Here is a 22,620-nt window from a genome sequence, read left to right as displayed (position 1 = left end):
GCAGCGTCACGAATACAAACGACGACAAAGTGGGTACTAAATGCAATGCGGAGGTCTCGTGCAGAATTGTGCGGTAACTATTTCGTTATCTTTTAAAGATTGGTGTCGAATTTTAGTCAATCTCGGTGGAGAACATTTTCCATATTCAAATGAATGGATAGAAAAGGTGTATCTATAGAAAATATGTCAATCACTAAAACAATGTTTTGATAGATAAACAATACATCTTTACAATACATTTTTCCTGAAATACTCGTATACATTGTGATAGAGCAAGGATTATTGAATGAAGTGGGTTGGCATTAAATGCACTCAAAACTCGGTTATGAAAAGGCGAAGATAACGAACAGTGAACAATCTCAAAACAATTGTCTCTATTTGTTCCATTCAATTTCTTAATATCCAGAATATGAGGGATATGAAATTGGGTAAGATGATATATATACACTACTTCTTCTGAGGGACATTTACATATATCCTACCTGTTATTAGTGGGACGGTTGCATCTGTCACCTCAGGGGTTACAGTGACCAACGTAGAATTGCCTTCTTTAGCTGAAATATGAATGTGTATGACTTACAGCTAATGTGCATTCAAGTTATTGGAAATCATTCGCAGAATGTTACTTTATTTTTTTGTATAATTCGATACACTGGAGCCCATTTCTAAGCTCAACCATTACAAAATGCAGCATCGATTTCGATGCAAGAGTTACTTTAATACATTTCATCCAAATAGCTTGCACGTTCTCAAACCATTAAAACACAACGAAATGACACTTCTGTGAACAAACATTTCACGAAATGAAAATGGAATACGCATTCTTCAATAAGTATCCAAAATTATACCAAATTGAACAAGTGGAGAGAGAGAGAGAGAGAGAGAGAGAGAGAGAGAGAGAGAGAGAGAGAGAGAGAGAGATTTCTATGGTAAACCAAACTAAGATAGAGATACGAGTTTCCTTTATAGTTAACTATAATATCAAAATGTCCACACTAGTAAATTGAAGTATCAAAAACGTAACTTTCTATAATTTACAAAAGTACGTTTTAGACTACATTGATGGGACAGTGAAATAACACTATTTATTACGTTCAAATTACATATTTGATACATGCACATGAAGAACAGTAAAACCTTACAAATACATGTATAAGTAAATATAGAGAAAGATCAAGCAGAGTGCATTGGTTTTTGTTTTTTGTTTAGGTTTTTAGGTGTTTTAGGAAGAATATATGAAGTACATTGTAAGCAAAGCAAAAGAGAAGACCTGACACTAAATCAATAACAATGTATATAGGAGTTCAGACAGTGAACAGTTTAACCTCTAATTAGTCAATGCCAGCTTAAACCAGCTTCTTTCTCCCTGTGATTTTTCACATGTCAAAACGTTGCCATCTATTTCAACTATCATTTCAAAACCAAAACAATTGAAATGATGACAAATAAGAATTTCAAAGCTGGCTCAGTTGTACAGAAACTTTACTCTTAATTTGTATTTGTCACTTAAATCACCCTGAAGGTCGTATTTCAGTTAGAGGCATTTAACAGCTGCTGCGTGGCATTTAGTTGGAAATGTATAATTAATGAATTGTTATTAGCGAAATATATGTCACTCACAGCACTTTGGTTTATTTCAATCACTGTGAACACATCTTAACTGCCGAGGCAAACATGTACCTATCTGACATTTAATTCTTTTCGGATTCATATTGTGGTTAATATGTGACAGTTAATTATTTTATGAAAACTTTTTTTATATCACTCTCTTCACTAAAAATAACTATTTCACATACAATGGTTTCATCTTTTTATTGACCATCAATTCTGTTTGCTTTCGTGGTTAAGCATTAAACAACTAAATCAAGTAATCAACAAAGTACAAATCTAGCTTATAAAGAATACACGAAGTTGCTTTCCACAAAATGTATTTTTCAAGGAAACTACATTGCAATTTTGACAAATCCACGAAATATTATCCACTAAAAAACTGATGAATCCAGTTTTCTGAGAAAATATTATCTAAAATTTCCTAAATATATTAACATGATATGCTAGTTATGTTGCCATAGAAAGTTAAGGAAACGAACAGTGACCAATCTCATAAATCCCGTAAAGAATACAAATTAAGTGTAACACGAAACTCTAGACGAACCAGAGGTAGGATCAGGTGCATAGGAGGAGTAAGCATTTCCTGTTTACCGGTCACATACTCCGGGAACCATAATATGTAATAACGATGATCACTGAGTTTGTAAACTAGCACCTTTGTAAAACTAATCTACGCATGACAAAATTTACATTTATCTTTTATCGATGTGATGTAAAATTATCCACATTTAATCATTAACCATGAATTATTCCATGCCATGTACATCTGGAGCAAATTCAATCAAACCATTTTTTTTAAAAACTTGTTTTCAAATTTCATATATTGTTGAATAAGTTGTGAAAGATTCATGTAGTTTTACCAGTTTTGGAGGTTTCGTATTACGCAATTTTAGTTTGTTATAAGAATATTTAAAAAGATTTAAAGTGAACATGGCGCAAGGGTAGGAATATGATTTTTTCGTTGGAGTTTCTTTTTTCGTTTTGAATAAGGATGAGTAAAACGTAAAATGTATTTCAGAATACAACAGTTGTACAAAAGTTGTGCAGTTTTAAGATGACACCATGAAAGTGATAGATACGTTCTTATTACTCGCGGACCAGATACTCAAGGTCAATAAGACTGGTGGAAGAAAAATCTCCCTTGAACTCAACCCGATGAATTACACAATTATATCGCCAAATACATTTCTATGGGTCTTCACAAATACATTTCTATGGGTCTTCACAAACAAATGAAATTGCCCTTTGTATCCAGACAGTTGTTAAACTAATTTTTTTATGGTTCAAAGTTCATATCATTGGTATTGCAGCACCTGCTGACAGCCTGTTGACATCAATGTTCAGTAAAACATCCAAATATGAAGCGTATGTGGAAGACTCTGTCGTCTCTTTCATTTCGAGTTCGCTGGGGTATATCAAATCAATTATAAATGAAAGAGAACATTGATAATAAATAAAACATTGTCAATGTATATAAATGTCGAGATGAAGGCAACAACAAGAAATTTCTTTTTCTCAAGCAGAAGTGTTTGAAAAACTCATACCTCATAATAATACAAAAGAAGCTTAGCTAATAAAGGAACACAATTTGAGTTCATGGGAATACCACCGACGGATCACTAAACATTACACAGATAATGTCAACTCTCATATTCCAGTATCTCAATATAGATTTGGGGAATTCTTCAAATTGTAATTGACATGGACAATTGATGCACATTCTAATTTTTGCAAAAGTGCAAGATCAACTTTCAGTCATTTTATTGATTTCATAGCATATTAATCGCTCTTATAAAATCTAAAAGAAATGGATTTTTCCTGACACAAGAAGCAAATTACTTCAATCGCAATTGCTTAGTTCGATATCTCCATTCAAAACAGCTGCAGTTGCATCCGGGATGACGTCAATGGTTTGCCCTCATCCAACAGTTTCGGATTTTTTTCTCGGATTTTTGTCTTTATTTTTCCTACCAAGATGTGAGTTCCCGAAGGAAAATATGCGGTTTTCTACTCATCTGAATGGTCAATGTAGAGTTGAGAAAGGGCAAACAAAATGGTACATTTTCGTATGCTATGCTATTTTTGATTTACTGAACCCAGAAAAATCTACTAACTTTCCAAAATATCAAAGTTTAACCCTAGATATTTATCATTGGTTTCAACAAACAAACTCTAACACGTTTTTGTATATGATAAAACTGATATTCAGTACAGTGTTTTCCAGAGGACCTTTAAAACACATTTTCATGATTTTGTATTGATCTCTATCGTTTTAAAACGAACCCTTAAAACAAGGTTAACAGAATTTTTGTCAAGTTTAGTTAATTTGACCAAGTCGTTCTGGAGAAGAAAAAATCGAAACAAAGAGGGATGACGAACATGACGAATGATTGACATCGATCCAAAAAGTATACGTGAATCTAACCCGGACATATTTAAGGAGTAGACTGTACAATTGTATGATACATGTCGGTATTTATTGGTGATCGGCAACCTGTCTTCACTAGAAGCAAATATCAGACAGGCGTTTGTATGATAACATTGAGATATGTGACCTCGTGTCACCTGCAGAATACGGAATCCTGATCGCCTTCAAGTAATTTTTTTTTCAATTTTGGCGCATCGTCTACAAACTACATGTAGTGATGTCTCAGATTGCTATTTGAACGAGCGCGTTCTTGATTGTCTGATCTACATGTATCAACAATTAATTGATTGAGGCTTTTAAGACTTGAAACTATAGAGCCATGTCTTATTCAATGGTCCCACTCACAATTGAAATCAGAAACACTATGTCATAAAGAAAATTGCATACATAACAAATCAGATATATAGTTTGCATACAAGTACAATGTAGCACATAAATTATATCTGGATTCGTTGCATTAATTCATTCATATCTATTAGCTTTTAGCAGTACTAACCTATCTTGCTAACTTTTGGCAGTACTAACTTATCTTGCTAACTTTTGGCAGTAATAACCATTGAAAGGTGAAGATAATGAACAGTGATCAATCTCATAACTCCAAGAAGCAATACAAAATAGAGAGTTGGGCAAACACGGACCGATGGATACACCAGAGGTGGGATCAGGTGCCTAGGAGGAGTAAGCATACTCTCTCGATCGGTCACACCCGCCGTAAGCCCTATATCTTGTCAACTTTTGGCAGTACAAACCCCATCTTGCTACCGTTTGGCAGTACTAACCCCATCTTGCTACCGTTTGGCAGTACTAACCCCATCTTGCTACCGTTTGGCAGTACTAACCCTATCTTGCTACCGTTTGGCAGTACTAACCCCATCTTGCTACCGTTTGGCAGTACTAACCCTATCTTGCTACCGTTTGGCAGTACTAACCCCATCTTGCTACCGTTTGGCAGTACTAACCCTATCTTGCTACCTTTTGGTAGAATCAACCCTATTTCGCTTCAATGTATTTCATTTCTCGAGTCGCACTAACATTTCAACTTTACATGAAAAATTATATACATGTATTCATAAAAAGAAACAACTTAAATTACAAAATGAAGTTCAATTAAGGAACATCTTATCAGTTTGTGTGTGTTATGGGGGGATAAAACCAAAACATAACTCTGTAATTAATTCTTATATATACTCCATATGCAAGGTGAAGATAACGAACAGTGATCAATCTCATAACTCCTACAAGCAATACAAAATAGATAGTTAGGCAAACACGGACCCCTGGATACAAGTTCATCAGCATGCGAGAAAGAATTTGGGGAAAATTGCGATTTCCAAGATGACTGACATGCATCCAATGATTCAAGAACGCACGCGTACTCAACTCTATTCAAAAGCTCCCATAACCAGTTTGATGTGGTCATGTTATTTGTGCAAAAGAATTATCGATACCTTGAACTATGGCTACAAATCCTCTCCTCGGAACTTGATCATCAGTAACCAGCTGTAGGGTCAAGGTCGTCCCAGTGCTCTCAAACATTAAGTCGGGCTTGAAGTTATTTTTATAACATATCGAAGAAATCGGTTCATTCCCTGGTTTTATAGTACCTGCATTATAAACATGGCTGTTACAAAATCCCCATACACCAAGAATGATTTTTAAAAAAATATATTCTGACGGTAAAAATCGTTCAGCACTGCCAATACATACAACTTTGGAATACCCTCGTGCAGATAGTGTTAACATTCTATTTTCTGTAACTGAATTACCATCATGCGATAATTGATAATGTTTCGGATGTATTGATTTTTGTCCATTGAACTTAAATAGTTTCAAATAATTGAATCTTTTGAAGATGTCCCCTCCCTGTGTTTGTGAGCGATGATCACATACTAACAAACACACATTCTTAAACAGAGCTCAGTATTGAATTGTTTCATTTTCATGAACTGGAAATCACCTTCATAGATGTGAATGACATCACAACAAGACTTGTGACACTCCGTGTGCGTTTCCACATCAATGTATTCAAATCTAAGGGTCACTCCACTCGGGGCTGTAAGCTCTATTTTGCAGTTTAAGTTACTGTAACAACAAAATCAATGTATGTTCACATGCTATCGTGCTTGTCAGGTGATAATGTCGTCTTGTTAGCTAATCATATCGACTTGTCAGATGATTATGTCAACATTTTAGTAAATAATATTGACTTGTCTGATTATTTTGGCTACTTGTCCGATTAGAAGTTGAAATAATAACCGTAAAAATGCTTTCACACCCAAAATATGCCATCTTATCGTGGCACATCTCTGCCATCACTTGGCAGATTATACCAATTTGTCATTTCCAATAGTCTTTTAATTTTGATTTGCTAATGTTTTTGCTGACATCTAGTTTCAGGTTTGATATCTGATAAGTCAACATCACGATCTGACAAGTCAACATAATCATCTGACAAGTCGAACTAAAATTTGACAAGTCGACATGATGATCATGGTTGGGGTTGTATTTGGCTTGTCAGATCATTATATCGACTAGTTAGATCATCATATAAACTTGTCGGATCATTATATGGACTTGTCGGATCATTATATCGACTAGTTAGATCATTATATCAACTTGTCAGGTCATTATATCAACTTGTCAGATCATTATATCGACTTGTCGGATCATTATATCGACTAGTTAAATCATTATATCGACTTGTCGGATCATCATATCGACTAGTTAAATCATTATATCGACTTGTCGGAGCATTATATCGACTAGTTAGATCATTTTATCAACTTGTCAGATCATTATATCGACTTGTCAGATCATTATATCAACTTGTCAGATCATTATATCGATTTGTCGGATCAGTATATTCGACTAGTTAGATCATTATATCGACTTGTCATATCATTATATCGACTAGTTAGATCATTATATCGACTAGTTAGATCATTATATCGACTTGTCAGATCATTATATTGACTTGTTAGATCATTATATCGATGATGCATTGTGAGCGGAAGGCATTTTTACGGTTACCATTTCTAATCTTTTATTATTTGACAAGTGAACAAGACTATTTGACAAGTAAACATAAACAAATGACAAATCGACATTATTATCTGACAAGTCGACATACTAGTAATTATCTGACAGGTGATGACAGTAATATGCTATCATATCATCCACATAAGAAGATAATGATATCACATGTCGACATAATGATCTAACAAGCCTACATAAATATCTAACAAGTCGACAAAATGTTCCGACAAGTCGACATAATGATATTTTTGTCAAACTTGTCAGAAGATTGTTAACTTGTCTGATAATCATGTCAACCTGTCAGGTCGTAATGTTGACTTGTCAGATATTGAGATGGAAAGTAGATGTCAGCAAATAGTATTAGCATATCATGATAAAAAGAGAATGAGAAAATATGAACGAGAATTTCTTTCTGACAAGTCGACATAATTATCTGACAGGTCGACATAATTGCCTGACAGTTCATGACAGACATATGTTAACATTGTGCCGCTTCGCTAAATGCACAATGAAATATTGCAAAACATGTTTTCATTGCAAAACATTGATAAAAACAAAATACAAGACATGATAATTGAAAATAATAAAAATGTAGGGGATTTGTTATATATTATTTAGTGGTATTGATATACAAAAGAATTTGAATTTCTTCAAAAAAAAAAAAAAAAAAAACACTTTGTTATCCCGCAAACATTTTACCCCTAAAAAATAAATGAATCTACAATCTTGTCAAACATGAAAGAAAGAGGGAGACTCACGCAAGATATTGACCAGGAAATTGAGGAGACGCAATCTGCTGTTTCTCTGAAGTCACTTGAATCGGCTGGGTGGGGCAAGTTTCTGAAAGAAAATCCTTTTTGGTATTGTATTGTTTTCTTTATATCTCTGCTCATCAAACATTAAACTTCACTTTGGGAGAATATAACCTCTATATATGGTAAGGTCTGAGAACTCTTGAAAATCTCTACTTAGTGATAAATCAAGTTTGAGTACCCTGACATGAAATATTAAGAACATTCAACAAGACACTCATGGACCACATCGCTCATCCGAGCCACTTTGGCCCTGTCGTTGTTTAAGATCGACACTAAAGTATAGCATGGTCGTGCCATAAAGAATTTACAAACAAAATATGTAAACCCTGCCTTGAATGGTTCTGAAGATATTGAATCGGTCAATTTTTTTTTAAAAGTAGGTCCAACTCTAAGGTAAAAAGATCAAACACCATTGTGTCACAGTGTCTTCCCATAAAGAATCTCTATACAAAATATGAAAGTCCTACCTAAAAAAGTTCCCGATATACTTCTTAAGAGTAGGCCAAACTCAGAGTTCAAGCTCACAAAGTCAATAGGACATAATATGAAATGCCCAACTCTTTATTTTGTATTCCGAATAAGAGTTATGAGATTGATCACTGTCTGTTATCGGCACATTTTATAAAAGGTCTTGTCTAAGAAATGTATATACAAGATATGAACGATTTACCTTAGATAGTTCAGGACATATTGAATAGGTAAAAATTTTCACGAAAGTAGGTCAAATTTCCAAGTCAAGGTCACCAGATGGCACACCATTGCATCACATTAAATTTGCAAATGAAGGTTTCGAGTCTTTCGGGTGACATGCACCTTAAACACGGAGGTACCACGTCACAACAGGCGTTGTCATGGTAGAGAACCTCAATTGATACGGCTCTGAAAGACACGCATAGCAGTCCACCTACAGCTGGTGACGTCTATATGCAAGGTGAAGATAACGAACAGTGTTCAATCTCATAACTCCTACAAGCAATACAAAATAGATAGTTGGGCAAACACGGACCCCTGGACACACCAGAGGTGGGATCAGGTGCCTAGGAGGAGTAAGCATACCCTGTTGACCGGTCACACCCGCCCTGAGCCCCATATCCTGATCAGGTAAACGGAGTTATCCGCAGTCAAAATCAATGTGCCAAGAACGGCTTAACAATCGGTATGAAACACGTCAGACAGCATTTGACCCAATGCGAGGTTGTATTGACGAACTAGATCGTTATAACGACCATGAGTGAAAAAAACAACAAAGGGACGTAAAACAGACAATCCAACCGACCATCTACTTACTGCTTTATGGACACTCACAAATTGTGTACCTACCAAAACCTTTAGCAGCAATCAGATCCAGAGTGAAGCCAGATTCGTGAGCATTTGTAGTCCCATCAGAATTCAACGACATTTTAAGCAATGCTCCTGGCGTCATAAGAGCGTCTTTATTGCAATTCGTGCAGCATATTCCTTTATCGTAGTCTGGGGTATCTTAAATATAAAAACAAAATCAACATTCATATCATGTATAACCTTTAATAAAGAAAAGATGATATTACGTTGATGGTGCTACCGTTTGAGTTAACGCAGCTACATATACATTTTGCATTACATGCACGGATCCAGAATTTTTTTCTTAGGAAGTGGGTATCACCTCGTGCAAATTTTGTTCGGGGTTCAGTTGAAATTAGGGACTAAAAATTATGATTAGAAGTGCATACAAATAGGCGCATACCATGTATATTTATTTTCTACCAAGTTCAGAGAGTACAAAACTATAGTGAGTTAGGACCTCGATCCAGCCCACCTATCTCACGCCCCTATATTCGCGCCTGACAAAACCTTCACCATTGTGATATAGATATTTGATTTTTTTTTTTTAAACCGAGAAAACGATATCGTGTATAAAAATCACAGAATAGGATAAGTATACATGTATTTAAAAAGATCTCATTATTAGCACCGCAGTGATTACCCTAAAATCATTTCATTGTTATTATTTTGTTGTTATGGGTTTTGATCTCGAACACACATGTATACCGTGGGGATCCTGGGTAGAATAGGTCTTCAGTATCCCCTTGCTTGTCGTAAGAGGCGACTAAATGGGGCAGTCCTTCGGATGAGACCGCAAAAACTGAGGCCCCGTGTCACAGTAGGTATGGCACGATAAAGATCCCTCTCTACTCAATGGCCATAAGCGCCGAGCATAGGCCTACATTTTGCAGCCCTTCACCGGCAGTGGTGACGTCTCCATATGAGTGAAATATTCTTGAGAGGGACGTTAAACAATATTTAATCAATCAATCAGTCGAACACACATGCATACCAAAATGTCTTTTTGATAGAATTGTCGAACTCTTATCGTGAAAGGATGTCCTTTATGAATAAAAGATTGATATACAACTCACCAGTGTAAACGAGCAGCGTATCTCCACAATCAATGCCTATATTAGAGAGCTGATACACTATTCCTTTTTCTGGACTATCTGTCACAAATCGCCATTCACATAATAGAAACCTGATAATTAAAAACAAAAGTTTGTTTCATACACTCAATGGGCAATTATGCCTGCATACTTTATGATCATAAAAAATAAGGTGGCAGCAAATGACCAAAGTAAAAAATATGTTTAGGTTGCTCGTGTTACATGTACATGTATAGACTGTACGGAAGTATGAGGTAATATGCGTGATTGGCTAAGCCGATCTGCAAAACGTATCCCATAATTCCGTTGTTTATGCACCCATTATGATACAAACCATCTAGACCTAAATTCCTTATATCACTATGTTGTATAATATACTAGTATGAAATTGAAATGTCGTTCCTTTTAACATGAAATTGAACGAATCGAAACAGACATATACGTTTATCACTGGTAAACATTCAATTTGATAAATTTGAATATCGTTTTGTAAAATGTTTACTTTTTCATTGGATAAGAAAGGGAAAAAAGCAGTTTCTTCGCAGGATCTTGAAAAACTGTTCTTTGAAGCAGCTTATTCTTTTTTTTGTTCGGGGGGTAAATAAGATATGTATCACGAAATTAAAGGAAGTTTCCTCCACCACCACCATCAAAATTAGTGATTTTTTAAAAGTGTTGACGTCTATTTATATTATCATCAGTGACAAAATCTTGTAGATCATCTCTTAAACAAGAGAAATTTTATTACAGTGTCCCTGTAATCAAAGCTACGCTGAAAAAGACAAAATTGTGGTTGTGTAATAAACTGAAAAAATGTCATTATGTTTAATCATAGATTGTTGGTTTTTTGGTGTTTTTTTTTCTCTCTCATAGATATACACATTCACGCAATTATGCATGCAGACAGACCTAGGGAGGGATGAACGAACAGACAGACAGACAACAGATAGATAAATTAATAGATAGACCCTGAAGCATACTAGTATACCAAGTAGACTGAGTCGTTAGCATTCCGTTCTCGGCTAGAACCGTTTCGATCCCACACCAAACCTTTTCGTTCAAAATGTTCAGCGTTCCGTTCGTTCTCGATAAACCATTAGTTTCAAGTCAAACTATTCATTTTGTTCCAGGACGGCCAATCGAAATCGAAAACTTGCATAGTATTGTCAAGCAATACACAACTTCAGAGTTGCCCAATATTTCTTTTACTTTGTGGAACTCTTACGCACAGTGAGACGCAAAACGTACCTTCGTCCACACACGGTGGGTACAAATGCTTATCGCTGCCTTCATATATTGCATAAAGGATGATTACTAGACATCATCCAACCACCCAAACTGCTGGGACACACAATTTTAGTAAGTTTGAGTATTTGATGATAAAATAGCTCAAACAAAAATTGATGATCACCATCTTTCTTCGATTAAAATATCACTCGTACAGGAGAGGAAATATAAAAAAAATGATTTCTCATTTAATCTAATGGCCTAATTCAAACAAATATCACTCTTCATATGGTCAGTTTGATGTATACCAACGACTGATATAAGCAAAATTGACGCTTTTTAAAATAACTTCTATCATTATTTACATACCTAGTCTATATAATAGATGTATACATATTGTACCCACTCAAGCGTTCAACAGAGTACTGAACGTACCTCCATCACAGAAGAGCTGGTATTTCGGAAGTTGCGTATTGTAGATCAACAGAGCATACGGTCATGGTGGAAAAAATAAAATCGCTATCGATTCGACAGATTTCTGGTTTATAGATATGATTCAGTGTGCTGTAAAGACATGGTCTGCTCACTGGGGGAGAGAGAGAGAGAGAGAGAGAGAGAGAGAGAGAGAGAGAGAGAGAGAGAGAGGGTAGGGAAGAGAAAACTTGGGGGAAATGTTTTGCATTTTGAAACAGAAAATATTTTTGTTGATGAAAAGAAGAAATTCGTGTAGTAGAGGATTTTTGCGAGGTTGTTCAGAAAGGGAAATATTTTCATGTGTACTTTAAGTCATGTACACGTAAATGTACACGTTTTTATTTGATTTCATCCCCACTCCTTCCACTTTCGAATGTTAAACTTTTCAAATAAACAATTAATCAAACCTTTTTCTAGATGAGAAACCTTCTCCTATCTTTCTATCTCTTTATTATCACAATGTATGTAAGCCGTGCCGAAAGAATCTGAGATGCAGACTTTGAAATCGAGGTCAAACCGTTCGTTTGCACCTTGGTCCAACGTGTTCCTTTCTCGACCCAAACCGTTTCTTCTCAACGAAGACCTGGTAACCGTTGCGTTCAAACCGTTCAGCGTTCGTTCCCCTAATCCAAACCGTTCATATCTAAACAGTTCAGCGTTCCACTGGTATGGTACTCTTTCTTCTCTCTCTCTCTCTCTGTCTCTCTCTCTCTGTATATATATATATATATATATATATATATATATATATATATATATATATCACTAAATGACAAACGACACGAACAATTAGATTGTCAAATTTTCGGGACGACTTCTCACTTCAGGACAAATGTAAAGGTTGATATAAAATAGGTAAAGATACATAAAAACTCATGCACTAAAACCACACTAAATCTGAATACGTATTTACATTGCAAATTCCATGTTTTTGGCTTGCTAATCATTGTTTTCTAGAGAACAAATTAAGACACGGCGTGTTTGTTCAATGGGCTGATCCACAATGCACAAAGCAGTAATGATAGACTTAGTTAATATCAGGTAGGATGAGTTAACTATGATAATCAGCTCAAGAATTAACTCGTACTCTGTGAAAATATCTCGTTACAGTGCACTAAAAATAGATAAAACAAAAAGATGAAAGATGATATTCAAAAATATTTTATAAATAAATTGATGGGGAAAAAAACGAACAAAGGAAAGTAAACAAATGAATGTGGACCAACTCAAGAAACAGGGGGTTAGCAGCCTAGAAAGCCAAATCACCATCAGATGTTCCCGTACCGATGTCTAAGGTAGGAGGCTAAAATAAATTATTATAGAATCACAGGATACTGATCATTGAGTTTTGGTTATGTCGGATACAGGTCAAAGTCAAATAATTGCTATTCTGGCATGAAAGGTGCATGTAAAGCGTCGTAAATTTAGACTAGTACACCGCACTGTAAATCAGTACATACAATGTAGTCTAGCATGTGAAACTAGTAAACAGGGTGTACGGGTAGCGCTTTCTCTTCTCACCTCTGCGGCCCGGGTTCGATCCCCGTGATCGGCAGTAGTTGTATGTGAGAGGGTATAGCTGTCGCCCGCTCGGACACGTGGGTTTCCTCCGTGTACTCCGGTTTCCTCCCACATAAATAACCCCCTAGCGCAAACATCCGTGCATCAAGAGGACCCCATTGGAAATAAGCTTTCGAGCTTTCATGGGTTATCCTTGGTATTTATGTATGTTTGTATGTATGTATGTATGTATGTATGAATTAACATTTATTTCTAAGCTAGCAATAAAATGGGAAATATGGCTGAAGTTTTAGGGACATGATCAAACGAGTAGATGAAGCTCAGAATCTGGTAGAGGTTCGTCTACTCATTCTGAACTTCTAATTCTTCGTGTTGTCGGTTATTCTAGTGCTTTTTATTCATAATTTATTTCCGACATTAGAAACATTGCCAAGGAGAATTTGCTTTGTTTCTGTTTAAGGCAGGCAAAACCCAACACCAACTGAATTGAAACTTGTCATTTATTATGTAAATGACGCAATAAAAATATACAGTTGTATATATAAAATACCGGAAACACACTTATATAGGGGTCATGAGAATAGTAGATATTGGGCATATCAATTGGGCAGTATATAATGTAAGTCGACTGCTATTCCTGGAAGATACAAAATATTGATAATATTTCGGAATCAAAACATGTACAATGCCACAAAAATAATTCTTATATTTTTGTATATATATAAACATCCATCATATGATTTTTGAATTACTTACGTTCCGTATACGGTTTTATTGTCCGAAGGGAATTTCATCCGGAAGGTCTCTAGTCCCAGCGGTATAGACAGTTCATTGTCACACTGAGACAAAACTGGACAAAGAAAACAAGGATTTTAAACTTAATGACAGCAACAAAATATGCATGATTATAATTGAAACAAAAAAAATTATTTTTCTAATAAAGAATACATTGTAACATTATCTATACGATATGTTGTGAAGGGTCGAACAAACAGAAGAACACCAATACGATCCTTCAAAACTATCGATAAGTCCAATAATGCAATTTAATAATTTGTTTTTCGTAAATTCGAATCGTATTATTTTGTTTTATACACACGTGTACAAAAAAAAGCACAAGGAAGATAAATTGACGAACGTCAAAGAATATGAAAGCGTGAAATTCAAGCGTCGGGAGCACAGGTATGTTCAACTTAAAATGTTATACTAATTATGCGTGTCAGCTCTTAATGGACTTTGTTAATTATTACTTTCATTTCATTATGATACCATAGTAATCAAATTTTGACATAGGTAAATAGGTTTCTTGTTCACCATTCATCAAATTGTCATATTAATTCGAAAAATAATTACCAAACGTGTAAGCGTAATTTTGCAAAGTAATTATATTTTTAGATATGGTATTTCCCCGGTAAAGATGAAATTTTTCCATTTTATGTTGAATGTATTTAATACTTTTTACTTTCTAGTATATTGATGGAATATCGTTTATCATCGAAATTTAAACAGTTTTTAATGTCAACTCTAATGCAAATGAACAAGTATTGAAATAACAATACAAAATAGTAACGTATTGATATAATTATCAGAATTACACCTGTAGTAAAATAAAACAGATGAATAATTTCTTATTGTTTCTTTCCTACATATAGAGATAATTGGGAAAGGTTTATACGTTGTCTTGATGTCAATGTTTCTATGGAGAAATATATTACAATGAAATACATACATAAGGTGCATTGCATTTTTCAATGCATGTTTCCACATCCATGTTTAGAGTCTTAAGCTTGTCACTCGCATATGCACATTAACATGAAACACTTTTCCATAATTTGTACTGGTCATGAATGATTTTGTTTGCTGTGTAATTTTCAATTATTCGCGATGGATCAAATTTGACATATATATATCGCGAAAATTGCCTTAAAGAATGTACAACTCCAATTACCAAGATCACTGAGTTAATATCTGTAAATAAAGGTTACGATATTTTTAAGATAACGATCAAGATACTTAGCTACACATCTTAGTAACCAATCTATAAAGTATCTATCCGAACGAAATAGAAAAAAAATCACATGTCAAAGAAAATTGGTTTCCCCGAAAATAAAGGTACCCAAAATTCAACATGTATGTACATATGTACGATGTCACTAAAACTGCAGATTTGATGAAGCAACCAAATTCTACGTCTTAATGACCTAAATCATATTATCTGGGTCAATTCAATTCATTGTCTTTAATGTTGTCCTCGTTATTTGTACATTAAAATAATATTAGTGGGTTTTTTATTAATAAGAAGTTGATGTACACCGTCAATGTTAAGTGGGTCGCGCAAAAATAGTCCAAAACTTCATGCAATCCATCCTTATGCCAGATCGTCTTCCAAATGAGATTTTAAAGCCGAATGATGAACTAACTTTGCCAAGTTATGTATAGCCAAGTAACGATGCGTATATGTCGGCGCTGATACAAAGCTAGGCGCTGACGTTCTCCCATAAATTCACCAACACTGCGAATTCGCAAGATTTAATTTCATGATTTATTAGGTTTAGACCTAAAGGATTTAAAACGAGAGAGTTATATAATTTTTCATGATGTTAGTTTTTCTTCATTCCGATGCAAACACAATAAAGGGCGTACATTTCACTCCTTAAGTAGCTTTTTTCACCATTGTTAAGGTAAAGGATACAACCAAAGGTCAATGCTGTTGTTAGCAAAAAAGGTTGTTGTCGTTTGGTTGTTTGTTTCAACTATTTTATCCGAATAATCATGTCTTTGGTCTAATATTTCAACTGTTACCGAGTAATGAATAGTCCATGTTTTATGTATTAAAAGGTGAAGATAGCGAACAGTGATGCGTTTGTTAGAATTCCCCAGTGTATACATTTAATCAGCATATCAAACATATTTTTTAATAGTTGATTCTGACTGGAAATTTTTTAAACTTAGTTTGATGAACAGAAAATGTACCTTAAATCAAGAGTTCCTGAGCAACATAAAATATTTGTTAAAATTTTCATGATCAACACCGGGTTTACAGTTTTTATCATTATGATTTGAGAATATATAAGCATTGAATAAAAATCGTCGCCCTAGATTCTAAACTGCCCTAGAACCAAAATTACATGTAACATTGAATTCTGTATTGCTTATAGGAGCTATGCGATTCATCACTGTTCGTTATCTTCACTTTTCATCTAAATGTGACAATTTTGTTAAACAATTGAATGCTAAGAAATGAAGTTAACAGTAAAAAATGTTATTGGATTTGAGTAGGTGACTCATAAACCTCACAGTGGTTTGTAAACTGCCCCAACACATATAGCTCCCATTACATGACTCGTTTCATTCCGTATATGTAATGACGATCTGAGTAATGCGTGAGAAAACAATTGAAAGGACACGAACAGAATGATATCATTCTCCTGTTTCTATGCTTAGTTTTTGTAAAGATGGATGTGAGTAATTCTGTGACGTCAAGAACATTACGTTGCAAGATATCCCTAATTTCCAAGACGTCAAAAACTTACATCCGGGGAGCAGACCATTCCTAAGTTCAATAATATGGAATGTTCTGATGTACAGAAGACACATCGACATTCCTCTACGATATAACTCGGATACCTTTGCATGATATTCGTAAGATGGACAGCAGAGAACATCTCAAATAAAGAATGAGAGCGAAAACTTAGTGATGAATGGGACATTCTAAGTTTTATGAAGTTACATAAAAACACACCTATCCAACTGTCATGATATGTACATTTACCGAGATTTGGAAGATGTGCGTTAGTAATATTTGGACGATGTATATTTAGTAACATTCAGATAATTTGGATTTATCAATTAGTGGAGATAAAAAAAAAGATCAAAACAGAACATGACTACTAATATGAAAGTGAAGATAACGAACAGTGATCAATCTCATAATTCCTATAAGCAATACAAAATAGATAGTTGGATAACACGGACCTCTGGATATACCAGAGGAGGAATCAGGGGCCTAGGAAGAGTAAACATCCTCTGTCGACCGATCACACCCACCGTGAGCTCTATATCTTGACCAATTTTTACATTGAAGTTGGTTTATTGTACAGACAATCACAGGGGGAAATAGAAAGTCAAAAGAAAAGTAGTCATGTAAAATATTAAAGGAAAGTCACGGAAAACAGCGTCCAAAACTGACCAACACCCGAAAGTCAGGAGGGGTCATTAAATGCAAGCTATCAAAGTTTCAGTAAAACGGTTGAATGACTTCTTTAGAAAGATATTGAGGGTAGAATCTAAATATGACAACCCTAAGTAAAACAGTGTCAACTGAAGCAGACACTAACATTGCCTCATCGTTGGATAGGCCTTTAAGAGTTATGTGTGTGCATTAAAATAAATCCTGTTATTGTAATCATATGTCTTCAGATATATCAAGATTGGAGTTTCATGTTCTCGAAATTCTGAATACCGGGGTCTCAAAATAAAAAAGCCATTTCAGGGTCAAAATTCTCTCGGCGATTTGGTACCCAGTGACCACTCTGATGATCTCCAGAATCTACATGTACACTAACAGGATTAGATAGCAATGTATCGTGTATCCATGTACCCCACCGTCACCATACAAGTCAAAACAAAATCCGATCATTGAAAATAGTCCCGGATCCCCGGCTTCCAAACGTGTATGGTTTGTCTTCTTTTATCTTTTTCAGTTGCAGCATTGGTCTTTCCAACAAATGTAAATTGTAATTCCTGTAATCTACCTTACAGTTTGAACTTTTTCTTATTTGTCCTAGATTCTGAGATAAGATATGTATATATTTTCTACACTATAACCTATGAGCCGTTTGACGTTTAAAAATCAATTTTATTTCACTCATTTAAAAGGAGTCGTGAAGGTTGAATGGACAACAATTGATGTTGAAAAATGAGAGTTTGGATCGTCTTGCCGTTCCAGAAACATTTTTGACTATTTGTAACCCTCTCTGATCTTGAAAATGAAGTTCTCAAAATTTGTCATAAGCGATAGTACTTTGCACGATAGACAATGTCAGGTATGTTCTCTAGAAAACACGTCCTCAATCCATGTCACCCTTCTACGACAGATTCATTAACGTACTGAACATTTCACGACACATACCTCATATTCATTAACGAATTGAACATTTCACGACACATACCTCATATTCATTAACGTACTGAACATTTCACGACACATACCTCATATTCATTAACTTACTGAACATTTCACGACACATACCTCATATTCAATAACGTACTGAACATTTCACGACACATACCTCATATTCATTAACGTACTGAACATTTCACGACACATACCTCATATTCATTAACGTACTGAACATTTCACGACACATACCTCATATTCATTAACGTACTGAACATTGCACGACACATACCTCATATTCATTAACGTACTGAACATTTCACGACATATACTTCATATTCATTAACATATTGAACATTGCACGACACATATCTCATATTCATTAACTTACTGAACATTTCACGACACATACCTCATATTCATTAACGTACCGAACATTTCAATGACTGCCATATCGTTGAATGGCTCATAAAGCTTTCCGAAGAACCTAAACATATACGTCCTCGACACCCTACACAGTGACGCAAGAAATACGTATTGATATAAACGGTGATTAGAGAGTCCTGAGGAAAACTGAATTACACCCAAGTGTTATCATCAACAGTCTAAAGTGTTCTCAATCTCAAGGTCTTCCAATTGTTTTGTTCCTGAGCTTCTGTAGCAGTTCCCTCGCTGCTTGAAATGTGAATACTCTGCTCCTGCAATGTGAATACTCTGCTCCTGCAATGTGAATACTCAATTCCTGCAATGTGAATACTCAGTTCCTGCAATGTGAATACTCTGCTCCTGCTGCAATGTAAATACTCTGCTCCTGCAATGTGAATACTCAATTCCTGCAATGTGAATACTCTGCTCCTGCAATGTAAATACTCTGCTCCTGCAATGTGAATACTCTGCTCCTGCAATGCATACGCCAACGGGTAACCGACTGCTATCCCTCATTATTTCAACGTGACCAAAGAAGATCGTGTAGACTATTTTAGATTATATAAAGACGGATCCCTGGCCATTTTGTCATCGACATAAAGAATGGAATTCAGGTGAAAGAATCCTTGGTATAAGGGATAGATTACAGTTGACAAATCCCTTGACATAAAAAATGTCATTCGGTTGAGAGATAATGTCATTCAGTTGGCAGATATAAAGAATGACATTCAGTTGGGAGCATACAATTATTGACTGGGTCCTTGGACAACAGCTATTTTGTTTGACCGTTGACTACAGCCCCCGGCTTCGGGCAACATAACCGTTATTAGGTCAAACAAAACAGGTGTTGTCCGAGGACATCGTCCAAAAGTATTTTGTAATAAACTTTCATTTTTAAGTTGTATTTACAAGATACACATGATTTGGTGACTTGAATTTTTAACAAGACAAATGTGATTGCGTACTTTTATCAACGTTTTCTTGAGTTTAGAATATGCTATTTATATTTAATAATTACATTTTTCGTGTTTCTGCACAGTGTTTTAATTAATAAATTCTGTATTTCATCATCAGTCAAATCAGTGAACCTTGTCATTACGTAAACAAAGCAGCAGACCGAGAATCACGTGACATGCCTATTCAATAGAAATAGAACAGATTATTGCCCGGTCAACAGTTCGTAAACCTTTTGATCGGTCAATAAACCACGCATATGAGAGTTGGTTTAACAGTTAAAATGTTGGTTCTAAATTGTATTAGTTTTGAACAGGAAAACAATGAAGGCGTGTAATTAATTCCTTTGCCCTCAGAGTTTTGGACGAGGTTGGGGTATAACTACCCAAGATTTCTACATAGTTGTATTTTCCGTAGTAAGCCGAGGTTAGATAAAATAATCAAGAAATGGGACTTTGTAGATCAAAATAAAAATCTATCATATCAAAGGTACATTATCTATGATCGGATGTATTTCAAATTTAGGAGTTTTCTAAACATCTCCTTATTTTCAAATTTAAAAAAAAAAAAACAGAAAAAAAAAGTTTTTAAAAAAATTGAAAACCATTTTTTACAAAGAATAAATGAATTATTCAATTCTGGTAAATGCAGGGAAATATTCTTTCTCAACTGAGGAATAATGCAAATGTCTTAAATGCTAAACTTTTTAATAATGTTCTAATTCACAACCATGCTGTCAAAACTGTGGTTTTCATACAGAACATGTAAATCATTATTTTCTTGAATGTCCATACTATATTGAACAATGTGATATTTTTTTAGTGTATTTCTAAATTGCAGCTAAATGTTTCAGTATAGTTAAATTTACATTGTTTTTTAATTTGGGTCCTCCTAAAAAAAACTGAGCTATTTCAGAGAGAGAGAGAGAGAGAGAGAGAGAGAGAGAGAGAGAGAGAGAGAGAGATTTGAATCGTCTTGAGGGACACATTCTTCCGCTTTTGCTGGTGTTGTCGACCCCACTCTATGATGATTGAGAGTGGATTACGTACAATGTATTCGGCGGGTTTAATTTATCCCCCTCTACGTTGATCGGGAATGGCTGTGGTACTCGGCGGATCTAATTTATCCCACTCTCCGCTGATCGGGAATGGCTGTGGTACTCGGCGGATCTAATTTATCCCACTCTCCGCTGATCGGGAATGGCTGTGGTACTCGGCAGGTCTAATGTCATAGTATATACTCTATACTTTACAGTTCGTGAAATCTTCAGTTAATATTAAATAACTGTTCATGAAATCAGCATCAAAAGAATTTTTGTTTCAGAAAGTCTATATCCATGGACTGATAATAAGTCATTATTACTTAGAAAACTATAGTAGGATAATATACCATTCAAAACGGGCATAGTGCAAGGCAGGATAAACGAGTCAGATCATCGATAACGTTGGCTGAATCAAAATGTCGGACACAATCTCCGTTACCAACCTGTACCTGAATGACATTTCGCGGAATGTTTTTGCCTTATTTGCTAAAAAGAGATGTCTTTAGATATAATCAGAGAACCTCGCGCAAGCGCGAAACATTTGGAAGACAGGAAATATATAAATGGTTTAGATTTGATTCAACGTATAATTGAGAATGTTTCAAAGGAACATTTGGAGATGATGAATATTTTTCGTTTTCCAAATTTTATTTCGCGGTATGTCTCTCTAGGACGAATGAACTTCAGGTTCGTAATGTAAAATTAAGTTTTTCTTTTTTATATTAAAAAGGTATGATCATTATCTATGATTAAATAATTGCATATGTAATTCTTTTTGCAATGAATATATCGATTTATTGTAAGCATTTCATCTTGTATGCAATTCATACTTTATAGTCCAACAGTACTGGTTTAATACGAATAGACCAGAAAAGAGTCTTACCCTTCGAGAAAAATGGTTTTAAAATGGTTTAACTTCGGTGTAAATTCAAGTGATATTGTTGGATACCAAAGTTGAAATCTGTCTGCATGATGTTGCACGTTAATTAAATCGCTAATATGTAAATGCAAAATATTTGTATGCTAATTAAAGGGAAGCTAACATAAAATTAAAATCTTACCATAAGGCAAACAAAACGTGAGAAAGAGCAAAGCACTGTATAAAAAGTCCATCTCGGGCAGACGTATATTCGCCATCTGTTGCTAGCCCATTTAACTGAAGAAGTTTAAAATGAAGGTGGAGTTAAGAAAATATGTGGAAAGCTTGATAGAGGAATTATGATAATTACACATGGGGACAAGACGGACATGATTAATGAAATTAAATATCTGTGTGTATACACAAACCTGTTACGCTGGTCCCACGGAGTAACACAAAAGTCATTCAGTGTATCTATTTTAATAAAATTAAGCTGTCTAGTCTAAACACTTCATTTTGTTAAAAATCGTGATCCCAGTGAAAATGAATTGCCATCATGACTAGGGTTTTCCAAAATGTATTACGGAGCATTTTTTTTCGCCCCCAGATAACAGTTCCTCTTTGTAAAAGTTTTGCTAAAGGAAATTGTGCTTTGGTCAATTTCATTATCCGTTATCGAAAAATATGTTAAGAT

The 22,620-nt window shown here is 34.9% G+C and overlaps 1 protein-coding gene across 1 annotated transcript in view; it reads right to left on the bottom strand.

The window, feature by feature from the left end:
- Positions 1-22,196, bottom strand: part of LOC130050957 (fibrillin-1-like) — a 47,984-nt gene extending 25,788 nt beyond the window's left edge. Inside the window, exons 1-8 of the mRNA XM_056152009.1 lie at positions 22,129-22,196; positions 14,283-14,376; positions 10,287-10,396; positions 9,211-9,369; positions 7,834-7,915; positions 5,997-6,121; positions 5,488-5,643; positions 483-554 (exon numbers count right to left, since the gene is read on the bottom strand). Of these exons, the coding sequence (XP_056007984.1) occupies positions 483-554; positions 5,488-5,643; positions 5,997-6,121; positions 7,834-7,915; positions 9,211-9,369; positions 10,287-10,396; positions 14,283-14,376; positions 22,129-22,180 (850 nt within the window). The 5' untranslated portion in view covers positions 22,181-22,196. The remainder of the gene's footprint in view (positions 1-482; positions 555-5,487; positions 5,644-5,996; positions 6,122-7,833; positions 7,916-9,210; positions 9,370-10,286; positions 10,397-14,282; positions 14,377-22,128) is intronic.
- Positions 22,197-22,620: the final 424 nt, after the last annotated feature.

The sequence above is a fragment of the Ostrea edulis genome, chromosome 10 (assembly GCF_947568905.1).
Source record: "Ostrea edulis chromosome 10, xbOstEdul1.1, whole genome shotgun sequence".
Classification (NCBI taxonomy): domain Eukaryota; kingdom Metazoa; phylum Mollusca; class Bivalvia; order Ostreida; family Ostreidae; genus Ostrea; species Ostrea edulis.
This window is presented reverse-complemented; position numbering and strand designations above follow the sequence as displayed.